A 17,745-nucleotide genomic window follows, 5' to 3' on the forward strand; every position below is an offset into this window, starting at 1 on the left:
TGTATTCAATAAGGATATAGGTCGATAATTAGCGCAGGAGGAGGGGTCTTTACCCTCTTTAGGTATGATAGTAATAAGGGCAGTAGTCATATCGACTGATAAAGGTTTATTACCAAGGGAAGAGTTACAGACTGGGAGAAAATAAGGGATTAAAGAGTCTTGGAAAGAGGTGTAGTAAGCGGTTGGAAAGCCGTCCGGGCCCGGGCATTTATCTTTTGGGGAGGATTTAAGAGCCGCAGCCAATTCGGTTGCCGTGAAAGGCTTTTGTAGGGTATCTTGCTGGTCTGGGGATAGTTTAGGTAGGTTTAGCGTTGCCAGAAAGGCCTTAACTGACGAGTCTCTATTTTGAGCAAGAGGATCCTCTGAAGGGGGAGGTAAGTTGTACAGGGCTTCATAAAAAAGCTTAAATTGTTCGGCTATAGTCTCCGAGGAGAAGAGCTGTTGGCCCTGGGGAGTTTTAATGGAAGAAACATGTCTAGCTAATTTCCTACGTTTAATACGCTGCATCATGAACTTTGAGGCTTTGTTGCCATGGGCAAAAAACTTGTTCTGGGAGGATAAGTAGTATTTAGCGGCTTTAGCATTTAAGAGGTTTTTAAGCTCTGTTCTAAGAGCTGTAAGATCCGATAAATGTTGGGCTGCTAGGGATCTCTTGTGGAGAGATTCCAACACATGAATCTGGTCCAAAAGAGAGGTAAGCTGTTTATCTGCTTGTTTATTCAGATAGGCGCATTTACTAATGAAGTGGCCTCTCATAAAAACTTTATGGGCATCCCAGAGGGTATGGGGGGAAATATCTGGGGTATTATTGAGAGAGAAGTACTCTTCTAAGAGGGATTTGAAATGTTTTCTATGGCCATCGCTGCTCAACACGGATTCATTAAGTCTCCAAACAGGAGTCCTACCTGATTCTGAGGGTGGCCGGATAGTGCAGAAGATAGGGGCGTGATCTGATATGGTGATGTTGCCAATTTTTGCATCCAAGAAAGTAGGTATCTGATCCTTTGGAACGAGTATATAATTTATCCTGCTATAGGAGTGACCTGGAGCGGAATAAAAGGAATAGTTAGTATAGCTTGGGTTAAGGCAACGCCATATGTCTATAAGTCCTAGATCGTATAATCTGGAGTTCAGTTTTTTAAGAGATTTAGCAGAAAAAGAGGATTTCTTAGTGGACGTATCAACAAGGGGCTGTAAGGCGACATTGAAGTCACCTGCCAAGACGAGGGTACCCTCCTGCAAGTCCTCCACCAGAGTTAGAAGGGACAGAAGCCAGTCTATCTGGTCAGTGTTTGGGGCGTAAATGTTGACAAATGTGTACATTTTGCGACCAATAGTACCCTTAAGAATGATATATCTGCCTTTTGGGTCCTGTGTATGTGCAGAATAAGTGAAGGGAACATTACCTTTGAAACCTATACTCACTCCTCTAGAGGCCGCTCCTCCCGCACCGCAGTGATACCAAATAGGATATTTGGAGAATGAGAGGTCCGGGTAGTTGCCATGTTTATAATGGGTTTCCTGTAAAAACAAGATTGAGCATCTTTCCTTCCAAAGGAGAGAAAAAATTTGGGATCTCTTAGATGGAGATCTGAGGCCCTTCACATTATAGGACGCTAATTTAAGGTCATTCATGGCTAAATGATTGGACCGTACTGGCGGCCCCTAGAGGAGCGAGCACATTCCCTCCACTCAACAGAAATAGGCACAACCGATATCCAGGTATTCCGTAACTGAAAAAACTTAAAAAACTGGACACCTATTCTATAGCCAACATTTATTGATTTAGCATGTGTATACTTAATCCATTTACATTTGTATGCGTCTTTGATACAGTTTTTTACATATATTACATGGTCATGTATGTGAGTTTATTGCACATTCATGTAGTTTCTGTCTATTGTCTACATGTCCAGTGAGGTGTGCACCCATTTTGTTGCATTCAATAGGTGAGCCACCGAATCATTCCTAAAGAAAGGGGATTTTAATCGAAGCCAAAAAGGACTTAATTTTGGTGAATAGAGGAATGTAATTTAGTCTAAAGAGAAGCGAGGGGTCAGCTGGTAACATAATTCCTAGGTATTTAATAGCTTCTTTTGGCCACTGAAATGAAGTAGAGGATTTCATTTCCGTCATATGACATTTTGAGGCAGTGAGGTTAAGGATTTCAGATTTTTCATAATTGACTTTGAAATTAGAGATCTCTCCATATTCTGCAATTAGCTTCATTATTTCTGGGACCGCCTCCTTAGGGTTTGTTACAAAAAGTAGCAGATCATAGACAAAAGCTGCCAGAGAATGAGTCTCATTGCTCGTAGTCCCCTAATAATGTCTGAGGATCTGAGTTTGCTAAGGAGCGTCAGAGAGAAAAGGAAGCCCTGCCTTGTCCCATTAGCAATATGGAATGAAGGGGAGAGGAACCCATTAACCAAGACTCTGGCAAATGGTTGTCTATATAAGGAGAATATGGCTGAAATGAGCATAGGAGGGAAGCCAAAGTGACGCATGAAAATACAGTTGACTCGATCAAATGCCTTTTCGGCATCAGTTCCTAAGAGGGTCAAGGGTATTTTATGTTTTTTTTTGCATAATAAATGGCATGTATGACTTTACTAACATTATGTCTCCCCTTCCTTCCCTTCACAAATTCCACCTCACTAATCAGTCTAGGGAGTAGTTTTGCGATTCGGTGGCTGAGGATTTTAGCCCAGAGCGTGACATCTACGTTAAGTAAAGAGAAGGGTCTGTAGCTGCTATATTTAGAGAGGTCCTTTCCTTCTTTTGGAATAATAGTTATATGAGCTATTAAGGATTGCAAGGAGAGTAAACTACATTTTAAGAGAGAATTACATACAGTAGATCAACAAAGTGTGGTACCAGGGTCTTCTTAAATTTCCTGTAATAGGAGGTCCATCTGGTGCTGGACACTTTCCTGAAAGGACACTAGACATAATGTCCAATGCTTACTACTCTGTAACTGGGGAGAGTAGGACATTGTTATCTGAATCAGACACCTTCGGGACTTGAACAGATGCCAAAAAGGCTCTATCTTATGTTGGAGCTGAGCAGGCTCTTCAGATTGTATGTTATACAGGATGGATTAGAATCTTGCAAATTCCTCAGCTATTGATAGAGTATTGATGAGATTATGTCCTCCATCAGATTTGATGTTAGAGATAAAAGCTTTCTCTTTCTGACCTTTCAACATGTGCAAGTGAAGCTTAGATCTCCTATTCTCCATGTAAGTAGAACTTATATTTAGCAGCTCTAAAGGCTTTAGCTGAGCTTATATTCAGTAAGTCTTTCAACTGAGTGCGTAGTTTGACAATGTAAGTACTCTCAGAGGGAGTGTTTTTATTAAATTTTTCCAGGGCGGATATTTGGACGAGAATGGAATCTATTTTGGCTGTTCTTTGTTTATGCACCCAGGTTCCTAGGGCTATAAGCTCACCTCTTATTTAAGCCTTATGTGATTCCCATATAATGGGTTTGTCCACGTTAGGGGTATTATTTTTTCAAAATGTGTTTGCAGCTTTTCCACCAATCTACTTCTGTCCTGCTCATTCTCCAGGAGGTCTCATTTAGCCTCCAAGTCCAGGCTTTTTTGGGGATACCTTTTAACTGAAACACCAGAGAGACAGGAGCATGGTCAGAGACCGTAATTTGGCCAATATTAGAGGACGTCACATTTCCAGTGATATGGTTGGAGAGAAATAAGTAGTCCAGGCGCTGGAAAGTCCCATGAACGGCTGAATAGAAAGTGTAGTCCTTGTCTCTTGGGTGCAACAGTCTCCAGGCATCAGAGAATTGATGTATGGAGAGTGCGTTTTTAAGTTGACAGATCTGCTTGGTGGAGTATCTGGGGGCAATAGATGTGGAATCCATAGGGTGGTCTAGTACTAGGTTAAGGTCCCCGCCCAATAGAAGCATTACCTCTCTGAAGTCTTGTAGAGATTGTAGCATCTTTACTAACCAAGGTATTTGTCTGGAGTTAGGGGAGTAAACATTAACTATGGTTACTTTACTACCATATAATGTACCCTTTAAAAATATGTATCTGCCTTCTGGGTCTATGAATTGTGCCTGCATATGAAAAGGAACATTGGCTCCCACTTCTGTAGAGACTCCTATAAGTGTGTGCCATGGAACCACTTTGGATAATGTTTAGAGAATAAAACGGGAATATGGTTGTGTCTAAATTGAGTTTCCTGCAAAAACAAGAGGTCTGCCCTCTCTCTACTTAGCATGTGAATGATTTGGCTTATTTTCTGAGGGATATTCAAACTACCTTTAAGTGGTCCATTGTGAGCCACGGGATGAGTAAATGATTAACCGTTCATTATATTGTCCATTTACATTGTATCTTGCACTTTGCACTTTATATATATGTATTGTATCTGGCTCCAGTATCTTGTTCACGGCTTTTGATCAGGTCTTTGCATTACATTCCCAGTTTAGGTACAGTTTAGGTATTGATTAACTAGTTAGCACTTCTTTGACCTATTCATTAATTGTTCCAGTATATTGCCCAGATTGTGATCCCTGTATCCATCCTGTGTGTCTTTCATCCACCATTGCATTGTTTGTCATTGTATTTTATCTGATTCTTTTTTTGGTACATTAATAAAGTATATATATATATTGCTAGCTGTGCTATGCCTTTTTCTTCTTTTGGTGCTGATACTATTACTACTTGTCACAGACTTTCCCGCGACAGGTGGCAGGAGATCGGTGAGACTGGCAACACGTGGTTTGATCTGACATGTTTTCTGTTTGGATCAAATGACGTCTGTGTTGTTTCTTGTGCTTGCCACACCTTCTTTCCCCAGGTGTGGCTATTAGGGTCTGTAACGGATCTCCTGGCACCCCGACTGGGTACTTCAGTTAATGGATGCTCCTAGTGCTTCCCGAGGGCTCCAAGCACTCCACTTGACACTGTAAGCAGTGCCGACCCCATGAACTGCCGCAGCTTGGTTGGGATCTCGCCATCTTCTATCCACCCTGGACATATGACAAGACTTCCAGGTTCCAGTGGGTGAACCTCTCTTTCTTTAGAGAGCGATGCAGGAACAAGCTCTTAAAAGAGCTTGGGGATTATAGCCAGGGGAGCATTCCCCAGTGTAGATGCAGCCTTTTCCCCAGACACATGAGACAAGGCTCTATGTTGAGGGTAAAACAGGAACTCTTTAATGGTGCTACATGTTAGCCTTTTAAGCAGGTCTTCCAGCAAGGGACACTCCTCTGGGGACCTTGTGGAAGACTGAGACAGTTTTTACATTAGCCAATCACTTGCATTTACAGTATGTAAACACTCCAAGAAATTGTACACAACCCCCCTCTGCCTATGATACAATTACCAAACACAATGGTCTCTGCCTGTGATACAATTACCAAAAACAATGGACTAACTTAACACTCACAGGCAGAAAACACACATTTTCCCCCAAAACACAGAAAACACCCAAAAGCCCCACAAATCCCCATAAATTATACATCCCTGGATAGCACTGATCTGAGCGAACAACATATCCAGGCACCACCGATTCGAGCAGGGGTTCCCGCATTCCATGGAAGTCACATCTGACCGACCGCAATCATGGCTTTCCTGCCCAAAACAGTTCCACAGATTTAGGCTGTGCAGCCGGTCTACCTTATACTTCAAAGTTTTATTATATGGACCATAATTGTAAAGGAAAAAGCTTGCAATTAGGCTCCTCCGAAACCCAGTGGCAAGGTTATTTCAGCCATGGGGCCATTTAACCTTCTCTATTGATAGTTGCATCTCCCACAATGCTGTGCGGTTTATAGCTTCTGTTATAGATTGTGGTTTGATTATAGCTTGCATCATTCTCAAAGTGCAGCATTTCTAAGTGCACTAGAGATATTCAGGAGACTTACTTAGAGCTTTCCACTGTAGCAGAACTTCCGCTGTGTTTTTGGTGGCTACTCAGACACTCTGCTTCAAAACGGGTAAGGAATTTGTAAGACAGGTGTTTGCTATTGTCTGATTGCAAATGAGCATAGGGCCATTAAGGTGTTACATTTGTTGTTGGGGAGGAGCTTTTGTGGGAGTGTGTGTATATATAGCAAAATAGTATTAGCTTGCCTAAGTATAGCTTGCATTATTCTCAATGTGCAGCATTTTTAAGTGCACTAGAGATATTCAGGAGATACTCAGGAGGTAATCTGGAGATGGATACAATCAAAAAAGTAAGATTTGTTTGTTTAAAATCTTCCCCTCTTTAAAATGGCAGACCTGGTTCTGTGCAGGAATTGTTGTACTTTTATTTCATGTTCCACTCTGATCTGTAGACAGCTCTCCGTAATGCAGCAGGAAATAGCATTTTGAAATCTGAGATTTGTAAAGTAACTGTTAAAAAAAACCTCAGGCTGGGAATGTTGCAATTCCACTGCCACAGAGGCCCCCTAGAAATGGAAGATGGGTTGCTGTAGGTTGTGGTAGACTTAGAGTTGTTGATAGAAGACATGTCCCACAGTCTCTCCATAATTCATTTGCAGCACATTCAGAGTGCAAAAGCAACATGGAGGATGGCTCAGGCACAGTGGGTGAGAAACAATCATCTCCTATGTCTAAGGTATGCAAGACTGCAGCCAAAGACAAAAAGGATAAAGTGAGGACTGATAGTAAGCAGCTGTTGGTGGGCGATTCTATCATAAGAGGTGGGAAATTTGAGGAAAATGGTTTTGTGAGATGTTTCCCTAAGGCTACCATTAGCAGGGACAGACGACATATCCTTAATATTGTTTAGCAAGCAAAGCAGGAAAGGGAGGTGGATATTTTTGTCCATCTTGGAACAAGTAATCTGGCTTGCAATGAGTTGTCAAAGGTGAAGGAAGCTTTTAACACACTTGGTAATGATATATGGGAGGTTGCATCGACTGTTTCATTCTCTGCAGTTTTGCCTATGCATAACCTTCAGCATGACAGGCAGATGCGCATTAAGGAATTCAATGTATGGCTTGGTGAATGGTGTCTGAACCAAGGGTTTGGCTTTGTGTCTCATGTTAGCTCTAGTTGAAATGGAAAAGAACGGTACAGGAAACATGGGTTGCATCTTTCTCTCAAGGGAACAAATGTCCTTAGTGAACAGCTCAAAGTATTTGCTAAGGAGCATTTAAACTAGGAAAGGGGCGCAAAAGAGTGATAATCCAGCAATCCAACTGCCCCCTGGAACAATGCCAGAAGATGCCAGTAGCACTTAGGTTAAGAAATGACAAGCTCAGAGTCTTGTCTACAATTGCTTGCAGTTTAGGGAATACGATCAATGAACTTGAGTCTATAATAGCATCTGAGAATATAGATTTAGTGGCTGTTAAAGACATGGTTCAATGACAGTAATGACTGGGATATAACAATACCAGGGTTCTCTCTATATAGGAAAGACAGAGAAGGCAAGACAGGGGGAGGGGTGGCCCTGTATGTGAAAGATAGCATAAAATCAAATCTAATACAAGTTAGGGAGACTAATTTAGAGTCAGGTTGGGTTACGTTGCAGCTTGATAATGACAAAGTAACTTGTGTAGGTGTGATATATAGACCAACTGGCCAAGTCAAAGTATTAGATGATCTACTAGTTGAGGAAATAGCTAAAATGACATTAAAAGGGGAAGTTATCATTAAGGGAGACTTTAATCTTTCTGATGTAAAATGGAAAACCAAAATAGCTAGTTCTGCCAGAAGGACAGATATTCTAAATTCCCTACTGGGATTATCTCTACAGCAAGTAGGCGAGGAGCCAACCCAGAAGGAGGCCATTTTAGATTTAGTGTTCACAAATGAGAATTTGGTATCTGATATTACTGTAGGGGAAAGTTTGGGATCTAGTGATCACTAGTCAGTGTGGTTTACTATAAGTACAGTGACTGAGTCACACCACACAAAAACAAAAGTTTTAGATTTTAGAAAAACTAACTTTTCTAAAATTTGATTAGTGGTATATGAGTCCCTATCAGATTGGAACAGTTTCAATGGAGTCCAGGAGAAATAGGACTACTTAAAAGTGGCACTATTAAAGGCAACAGATAATTGCATTAGGCTTGTTAGTAAAAGCAAAAAAGGAAGAGACCACTGTGGTGCTCAGCAGAAGTGGCCAAAATCACTAAAAACAAAAAGATAGAATTTAGTAATTATTAAAAATAAATAAAAATTAGGATGTCAGGGAAATTTATAAGATTAGACAGAGAGAGGCCAAACAAGTTATAAGTGCTTCTAAAGCACAGGCAGAAGAGACATTAGCCCAGTCAGTGAAAAAAGGTGATAAGAAATTCATCAGATACATAAATGAAAAAAGGAAATTAAAACAAGGAATTACCAAATTAAAAACAAAAGAAGGAAGGTGTTAGGAAGAACACAAATAACTAGCTGACTGCCTCAATGAATACTACTGTTCAGTTTTTACAAAGGAAAATGACCTCAGTTAGGGAAGAAGACTAATAAATCTTTTGATGCATGTGTCTTTACAGAGGAAAAGGTTCTAAGTCAGCTGTCTAAAATGAATACAAATATTTGGATCCCAGACTTCTTCTCACGCTTTAGGGCCCCTAAAAAGCCAGGGCAGTATAACTACCCCACATGTGACCCCATTTTGGAAAGAAGACACCCCAAGGTATTCAATCAAGGGCATGCAGAGTTTATAGAAAAAACATTTTTTGGGCACAAGTTAGCGGAAATGGATTACTTTTTGTTTTTTCTCACAAAATCTCCCTTTCCGCTAACTTGAGACAAAAATTTCAATCTTTCATGGACTCAATATACCCCTCAGCGAATACCTTGGGGTGTCTTCTTTCCAAAATGGGGTCATTTGTGGGGTGTTTGTACTGCCCTGGCATTTGAGGGTCTCCGCAATCATTACATGTATGGCCAGCATTAGGAGTTTCTGCTATTCTCCTTATATTGAGCATACGGGTAATGAGATATTTTTTTTCCGTTCAGCCTCTGGGCTGAAAGAAAAAATGAACAGATTTCTTCATTCGCATCGATCAATGTGGATGAAAAAATCTCTGCCAAAAAAAAAAAAAAGAGGGGAAAGGCGTCTGCCAGGACATAGGAGCTCCGCCCAACATCCATACCACTTAGCTCGTATGCCCTGGCAAACCCGATTTCTCCATTCACATCAATCGATGTGGATGAATAAATCATTGCCTTTATTTATTTATTTTTTTAAATATACAAAGTGTTTGCCACATTTTTGCTGTTAACTGTGTAATCCATGAATTGTGTGATCTGCGCTTCAACACCTTGTGTGGTTGTCAGGCCCAGATATAGGGAAAAAATTATAATACAGAAAACACTATTTATTTCCCATAATCTATCTACATTTATGCTGTCAACGGTGTTATCTGTGAATTATGTTTCAATACTTTGTGTTGTTGTCAGACCCAGATATAGGGAAAAATATAAATATAAATTACATCAGAAAACAGTGTCTAACTCTACGTTCCACCTGTTGGCCAGGCTTTGTGAGTAGCAGAGCGCAGTTGTGGAATACCAGCTGCAACATGGTCATCGCCTTTTGAGTCAACTGCCACTATTCACAAGCGAGGAGTGGGCATTGATGTCAGACCTCTTTGAGGTTTTAAAAAAACTTTGATGAATCCACACAGATGGTTAGTGGCCATAACGCTAATATCAGTGAAACTATCCCACTGCTGTGTCTACTCAAACGCTCGCTGCTCACAATTAAGGATGACACTCTGAATGTGGCAGGCGAGGAAATGGGGGAGGACATTACACAGGGTGATAGCCATACCACCCTCAGTTCGTCTTCTCAGCGTGAATTGGACCATGAAGAGGAGGAGGAGGAGCTGGAGACAGTTGCCTATGCTACAGAGGGTAGTACCCATGGAACTTTAATTCCATCTGTTCAGCCTGGATGGGCAGAAGAGGAGGAGGAGGAGGAGGAGGAGATGGAGAGTCATCCTGATGTCGACATCGACGTCTTGACTGTTGGTACTCTGGCACATATGGCTGACTTCATGTTTTGCTGCCTTTCCAGCTATCCTTGCGTTATATGCAATTTTAAAAACACAGATTACTGGGTGTTCACCCTTCTCGATCCCCGCTACAAAGAGAACTTCTCATCTCTCATTCCTGTGATGGAGAGGATGAGTAAAACAGTGCTATACCAGAAGGTACTTGTTGAGAGATCGCTTCAAAATTTTACATCTGACAATGATGGCGTCAGAGTCTGTACTACCTTAGGCAACCGAGAAAGGGAGACAAGTGGAACACACAGCAGTTCCAACGAAGGCAGGGCAACACTCTCCAAGGCATGGGACACTTTCATGACACCCCGCCAGAAACCTCATCCTGAAGCGCAGCCCAGTGGTACAAGGAGGGAAACGTTTTTGAAGATGTGAACGAATACATAGCAGACCGTGTCAGCGTCTTAAATCATCCCTCAGTGCCTTACAACTACTAGATGTCCAAGCTGGGCACATGGCACAAACTTGCGCTCTATGCCTTGGAGGTGCTGGCCTGCCCTGCCGCCAGCATTTTGTCTGAGCGTGTATCTAGTGCTGCTGGTGGCATCATAGCAGATAAGCACATCCGCTTGTCCACTGGCAATGATGACAGGTTGACTCAGATAAAAATTAACAAGGCCTTGATTGCACCTGACTTCTCAACTCCACCAGAGGAGAGCTGAGCTGATGATGAACATAAAGGCAATTTCAATCTATCATTTATAATGTACTCAATCTACTGTAGTGTATTCCCATGCACCTTTTCCACCACAAAAAAGAGTATACGGATGGAGTTTGTATGGTTAAATCTTGTTTTCTCTTCCTCCTCCTCATCAAGATTGTATATATTCCCTCCACTCTAATTTTTTTTAATAGGGTCAGCTCAATTGCAGGCCCTCAACTCTAATTTTTTTATAGGGTCAGCTCAACTGCAGGCCCTCAACAATTATTTTTTTATAGGGTCAGCTGAACAGCATGCACTCGCATATAATGTTTTACAGCATCTGCTCGCCTGTAGGCACTAGCATATAATGTTTTAGAGCGTCGGCTTACCTGCAGGCCCTCACATATAATGTTTTACAGCGTCTGCTCGCCTGCAGGCACTAGTATTTAATGTTTTAGAGCGTTAGCTTACCAGCAGGCACTAGCATATAATGTTTTAGAGCGTTAGCTTACCAGCAGGCACTAGCATATAATGTTTTAGAGCGCTAGCTCACCAGCAGGCACTTGCATATAATGTTTTAGAGCGTCAGCTCACCGGCATGCCCTCGCCCCTAATGTTTTGGAGGGTCAGCTTAGCTGCAGGCCCTCGCATATAATGTATTAGTGCGTCATCTCACCTGCAGGCCCGCAACTCATGCTGCCTTGCTTTGATGTAGTAGCCGTAGCCGTTTTTCTCCCTCTACGAAATCTAACAATTATTCCCCCTTACAGGTAGTCACCATGTTAGGCACATAAAAGAACATCTAAAGTTGATAGGGAAGATATCAAAATGGATCGTGGACGTCACGGAGACATGCGATCAGGCAGAAGTTATCTAGAGTCAACAAAGCGACAGCAGGGCCTCTCCTGTATAACGTTTCCTTATCCAAAATACATCCGTGACATTCCCTGTAATTTTTTATTACTCATTCCAATAACAGGGCATCTTAAGAGTCCTGTATTGTTATTTATCGTCACTACCTCCCCGAGTTGGAAGTGGGTAATTGCCCCGCGCCTGCTGCCTTCCTTGAATGCTTCTGGTTTAATAACTTGACCCACCCTCAATGGGTGGTTCACAATTAGGAAAAAAAAGTGGCAAGGCAACAACAGCCAATCAGATTTCAGCCATTGACCTCTCTTGGATATGGTATCCCTTTCTCAAGCTCCCTCTCTGGCATGGAACCCTGATTCCCCGTTACCCGTGATCACCATGGTAGGCGCAGAAAAGAACATCGAAAGCTTGTAGGGCAGACATCTAAATGGATCGTGGATGTCACAGGGACGTGCAATCGCCCAGAGGTTATCTAGATTCACCAATGCTGCACAAGGCCCTCGTCCCTAGGGTTTTAGATGGTCAGCAGGCCCTTGCTCCAAATGTTTTTGAGGGTCACAGATGGCCATCAATCATAATTTTTCAAGGGTGTGTATGATGCCCTCCTTTATGTTTAACAAAGGGTGTATTGGAGTGCCGGTTCCTTGTAATTTTTGGCAGCCCTTTTACTTAGTGCATAGGCTTTATGAGAATAGGAGTCCCACTACCTGAACAATTGTACCACAATGTGAATGAGGCCCTCCTTTATGTGATATACAGGCTGTTTCAGAGTGCCTCTTGCTTGTAATTTTTTGCAGCACTTGCACTTTATATACAATTGAATATACAGGAAAGAATGTTTCCTAACAATTTTTCCTGTAAAATAGATTTTTTGGGGGGTTTTGTGCGTATTTTTGTCAGTCTGTAAAAGTGGTGTACAACTCGGACAACATGGTTCCCAGCAGCGACCTTGGAGTCCAAGATTCATCCAGACATCATCCCCATTCTGTTCCCGATCCATTTAGGTGGTGTTTCTGTCACTTTCTGACTTTTTCCAATGGACCAAGCACCCTCCACTAATCAGAGCAGGGGGCGCCTGGTTGTCTCCTATTGACTTCCATTATACTCGGGTGCTCCGCCGAGCACACAAATATAGCAATGTGTTTGGGCCGAACACCCAAATACTTTGGTTCTCGATCATCACTAATAGGGATTAGCGAAACCGAACTGTATAGTTCGGGTTCGTATCGAATTTTGGGGTGTTCGTGACACAGACCCGAACCCGAACATTTTCGTAAAAGTCCGGGTTCGGGTTCGGTGTTCGGCACTTTCTTGGCGCTTTTTAAAAAGGCTGCAAAGCAGCCAATCAACAAGCGTCATCCTACTTGCCCCAAGAGGCCATCACAGCCATGCCTACTATTGGCTTGGTTGTGATTGGCCAGAGCAACATGTGACCCAGCCTCTATTTAAGCTGGAGTCACGTAGCGCCGCCCGTCACTCTGCTCTGATCAGTGTAGGGATAGGCTGCAGCTGCTGCTGTTAGGGCGAGATTAGGCAGTGATTTAGCCTTCAAAAACACTTACTGAAGTGATCGATCTACAGCTGTGTATCATTCAACCTCTGCTATTTAATTGAACACTGTTTTAAGGCTGCCCAGAGCGTTTTTCTGTCACTTTTTTTCTGGGGTGATCGGCAGCCATATTGTGTCTTGTGGTGCGTCAGCACAAGCTGCCACCAAGTACATTTAACCATCAATAGTGTGTTTTTTTGCTATATCCTACATCAGGGGCTTGGCCGTGCTTGCTATTTTATTGAGTGGTGAAATACAATTGCCAAAATAGCAGTACCCTAAATCTGGTGTTTCAGCTGTGGCTAGCCAATTGTAATACTGTCTGGCAAAGGATATATTTTTTTCTGGGTTGAAATACAATTCCCAAATTAGCAATTCCCTAAATCTGTGGTTTCTGCTGTAGCAGGCCAAGTTTAAATCTATCCATAAAAGGGTATATTAGATTGTATGTGCGGATAGGGACATCCTCAATAAACTTCACACGCTACCGTGCATTTCCAAGTCTAATTCTGTCCGTAAACGTATACCTGTCACCCAGGGCCTAAATAATAGGCCAACAATTTATATTCAGCTAAATCTGTGATTACTGCTGTGCCTGTATTAGTGTAATACGGTACCTAAATAGATAGCCAGATAGTGTTATGTGCCTGTAAAAAAAGTCCTGAATTTGAATTCAATACATTGGGCCAAATAATTTTTTTCTTATTGTGGTGAACGGTAACATTGAGGAAAACATCTAGTAAGGGACGCGGACACGGACATGGTCGTGGTGGTGTTAGTGGACCCTCTGGTGCTGGGAGAGGACGTGGCCGTTCTGTCCCAACTACCTCAGGTCTCAGTAGACGCCAGAATTTACAGCGATATTTGGTGGGGCCCAATGCCGTTATAAGGATGGTAAGGCCTGAGCAGGTACAGGCATTAGTCAATAGGGAGGCCGACAGTGGATCCAGCACGTTCACAACATTATTTCCCACCCAGTCTTCTGCAGAAAGTGCACAGATGGCGCCTAAAAACCAAGCCCATCAGTCTGTCACATCACCCCCATGCATATCAGGGAAACTGTCTGAGCCTCAACTTATGTAGCAGTCTCTTATGCTGTTTGAAGACTCCGCTGGCAGGGTTTGCCAAGGGCATCCACCTAGATCTTCCCCAGCGGTGGAAGACATAGAATGCACTGACACACAACCACTTATGTTTCAGGATGATGAGGACATGGGAATACCACCTCAGCAGGTCTCTGATGATGAAACACAGGTGCCAACTGCTGCGTCTTTCTGCAGTGTGCCGACTGAACAGGAGGTCAGGGAGGAAGACTGGGTGGAAGACGATGCAGGGGACGATGAGGTCCTAGACCCCGGATGCCACTGACTTTCAGAGTTCGGAGGAAGAGGCAGTGGTGAGACCGAGCCAACAGCATAGAAAAAGAGGGAGCAGTGGGCAAAAGCAAAACACCCGCCGCCAAGAGAGTCCGCCTGCTACTGGCCACCGCCATCTGGGACCGAGCACCCCATAGGCAGCTTCAAGGAGTTCCCTGGCGTGGCAGTTCTTCAAACAATGTGCTGATGACAAGACCTGAGTGCACGTTGTGCCATCAGAGCCTGAAGTGAGGCATTAACGTTCTGAACCTTAGCACAACCTGCATGACCAGGCACCTGCATGCAAAGCATCACCTGCAGTGGAGTAAACACTTTAAAAACAAGGAACTCACTCAGGCTACCCCTGCTACCTCTTCTGCTGCTGCCTTGGCCTCTTCCTCCGCCTCTGGAGGAATGTTGGCACCTGCCACCCAGCAAACAGAGTATGTACCACCAACACCACCACCTCCGTCACCAAGCATCTCCACCGTGTCACACGGCAGCGTTCAGCTCTCCATCTCACAAACATCTGAAGGCCAGCATTTTTAAACTACTGGCCTATGAAATTCTGTCATTCAGGCTGGTTGACACAGACAGCTTCAAACAGCTCATGTCGCTTGCTGTCCCACAGTATGTGGTTCCTAGCCGCCACTACTTCTCCAAGAGAGCTGTGCCTTCCCTGCACAACCAAGTATCCAATAAAATCAAGTGTGCATTGCGCAACGCCATCTGTGGCAAGGTCCACCTAACCACAGATACGTGGACCAGTAAGCACGGCCAGGGATGCTAAATCTCCCTAACTGCACACTGGGCAAATGTAGTGGCGGCTGGGCCCCAGGCGGAGAGCTGTTTGGTGCACGTCCTTCCAAGGATCGCAGGGCAACATTCTTTGCCTCCTGTAGCCTCGCCCTCCTACTCGACTTCCTCCTCCTCTTCTTCCACCTGCTCATCCAGTCAGTCACACACCTTCACCACCAACTGCCCGGGGTAAACGTCAGCAGGCCATTCTGAAAGTCATATGTTTGGGGGACAGGCCCCACACCGCACAGGAGTTGTGGCGGGGTATAGAACAACAGACCGACGAGTGGTTGCTGCCGGTGAGCCTCAAGCCCGGCCTGGTGGTGTGCAATAGTGGGCGAAATCTCGTCGCAGCTCTGGGACTAGCCGGTTTGACGCACATCCCTTGCCTGGCGCATGTGCTGAATTTAGTGGTGCAGAAGTTCATTCACAACTACCCCGACATGTCAGAGCTGCTGCATAAAGTGTGGGCCGTCTGTGCGCGCTTCCGGCGTTCACATCCTGCCGCTGCTCACCTGTCTGCGCTACAGCGTAACTTCGGCCTTCCCGCTCACTGCCTCATATGCGACATGCCCACCAGGTGGAACTCCACCTTGCACATGCTGAACAGACTGTGCTAGCAGCAGCAGGCCATAGTGGAGTTTCAGCTGCAGCACGCACGGGTCAGTCGCACTGCGGAACAGCACCACTTCACCACCAATGACTGGGCCTCCATGCAAGACCTGTGTGCCCTGTTGCGCTGTTTCGAGTACTCCACCAACATGGCCAGTGGCGATGACGCCGTTATCAGCCTTACAATACCACTTCTATGTCTCCTTGAGAAAACACTTAGGATGATGATGGAAGAGGAGGTGGCCCAGGAGGAGGAGGAGGAAGAGGGGTCATTTTTAGCACTTTCAGGCCAGTCTCTTAGAAGTGACTCAGAGGGAGGTTTTTTGCAACAGCAGAGGCCAGGTACAAATGTGGCCAGACAGGGCCTACTACTGGAGGACGAGGAGGACGATGAAGAGGAGGAGGTGGAGGAGGATGAGGGTGAAGCATGTTCACAGCGGGGTGGCACCCAACGCAGCTCGGGCCCATCACTGGTGCGTGGCTGGGGGGAAACGCCTCCCACATTGGACAGCTTGTCCATACCTCTGGGCAGCCTGGCACACATGAGCGACTACATGCTGCAGTGCCTGCGCAACGACAGCAGAGTTGCCCACATTTTAACGTGTGCGGACTACTGGGTTGCCACCCTGCTGGATCCCCGGTACAAAGACAATGTGCCCATCTTACTTCCTACACTGGAGCGTGATAGGAAGATGCACGAGTACAAGCGCACGTTGGTAGACGCGCTGCTGAGAGCATTCCCAAATGTCACAGGGGAACAAGTGGAAGCCCAAGGCCAAGGACAGAGGAGGAGCAAGAGTTCACCAACGCAGCTGTGTAAAGGCCAGCCCCTCTGAGGGCAGGTTTAGCATGGCAGAGATGTGGAAAAGTTTTGTCAACACGCCACAGCTAACTGCACCACCACCTGATACGGAACGTGTTAGCAGGAGGCAACATTTCACTGACACGGTGGAACAGTACGTGTGCACACCCCTCCACCTACTGACTGATGGTTCGGCCCCATTCAACTTCTGGGTCTCCAAATTATCCACGTGGCCAGAGCTAGCCTTTTATGCCTTGGAGGTGCTGGCCTGCCCGGCGGCCAGCGTTTTGTCTGAACGTGTATTCAGCACGGCAGGGGGCGTCATTACAGACAAACGCAGCCGCCTGTCTACAGCCAATGTGGACAAGCTGACGTTCATAAAAATGAACCAGGCATGAATCCCACAGGACCTGTCCATCCCTTGTGCAGAATAGACATTTATAACTACCTCCCCTTAACCATAATTATTGTACTCCAGTGCACTTCATTCAATCCTCCTTTTATTTTCATTTTACCATTATATGGCGGGGCAACCCAAAGTTGAATGAACCTCTCCTCTGTCTGGGTGCCGGGCCTAAAAATATCTGATAGTGGCCTGTTCCAGTGTTAGGTGACATGAAGCCTGATTCTCTGCTATGACATGAAGCCTGATTCTCTGCTATGGGACCTCTCTCCTCTGTATTGGTGCCGGGGCCTAAAAATATCTGACAGTGGCCTGTTCCAGTGTTGGGTGACGTGAAGCCTGATTCTCTGCTATGACATGAAGCCTGAATCTCTGCTATGGGACCTCTCTCCTCTGTATGGGTGCCGGGGCCTAAAAATATCTGACAGTGGCCTGTTCCAGTGTTGGGTGACATGAAGCATGATTCTCTGCTATGACATGAAACCTGATTCTCTGCTATGGGACCTCTCTCCTCTGTCTGGGTGCCGGGGCCTAAAAATATCTGACAGTGGCCTATTCCAGTGTTGGGTGACGTGAAGCCTGATTCTCTGCTATGACATGAAGCCTGATTCTCTGCTATGGGACCTCTCTCCTCTGTCTGGGTGCCGGGGTCTAAAAATATCTGACAGTGGCCTGTTCCAGTGTTGGGTAACATGAAGCCTGATTCTC

The 17,745-nt window shown here is 44.6% G+C and overlaps 1 protein-coding gene across 1 annotated transcript in view; it reads right to left on the reverse strand.

The window, feature by feature from the left end:
• LOC122926363 overlaps window positions 1–17,745 on the reverse strand; it is a 504,077-nt gene that overhangs the window by 222,010 nt on the left and 264,322 nt on the right. The window contains exon 7 of the mRNA XM_044277738.1: window positions 906–1,043. Coding sequence (XP_044133673.1) covers window positions 906–1,043 — 138 coding nt within the window. The remainder of the gene's footprint in view (window positions 1–905; window positions 1,044–17,745) is intronic.

This window comes from Bufo gargarizans, chromosome 2 (genome assembly GCF_014858855.1).
Source record: "Bufo gargarizans isolate SCDJY-AF-19 chromosome 2, ASM1485885v1, whole genome shotgun sequence".
Taxonomy (NCBI): domain Eukaryota; kingdom Metazoa; phylum Chordata; class Amphibia; order Anura; family Bufonidae; genus Bufo; species Bufo gargarizans.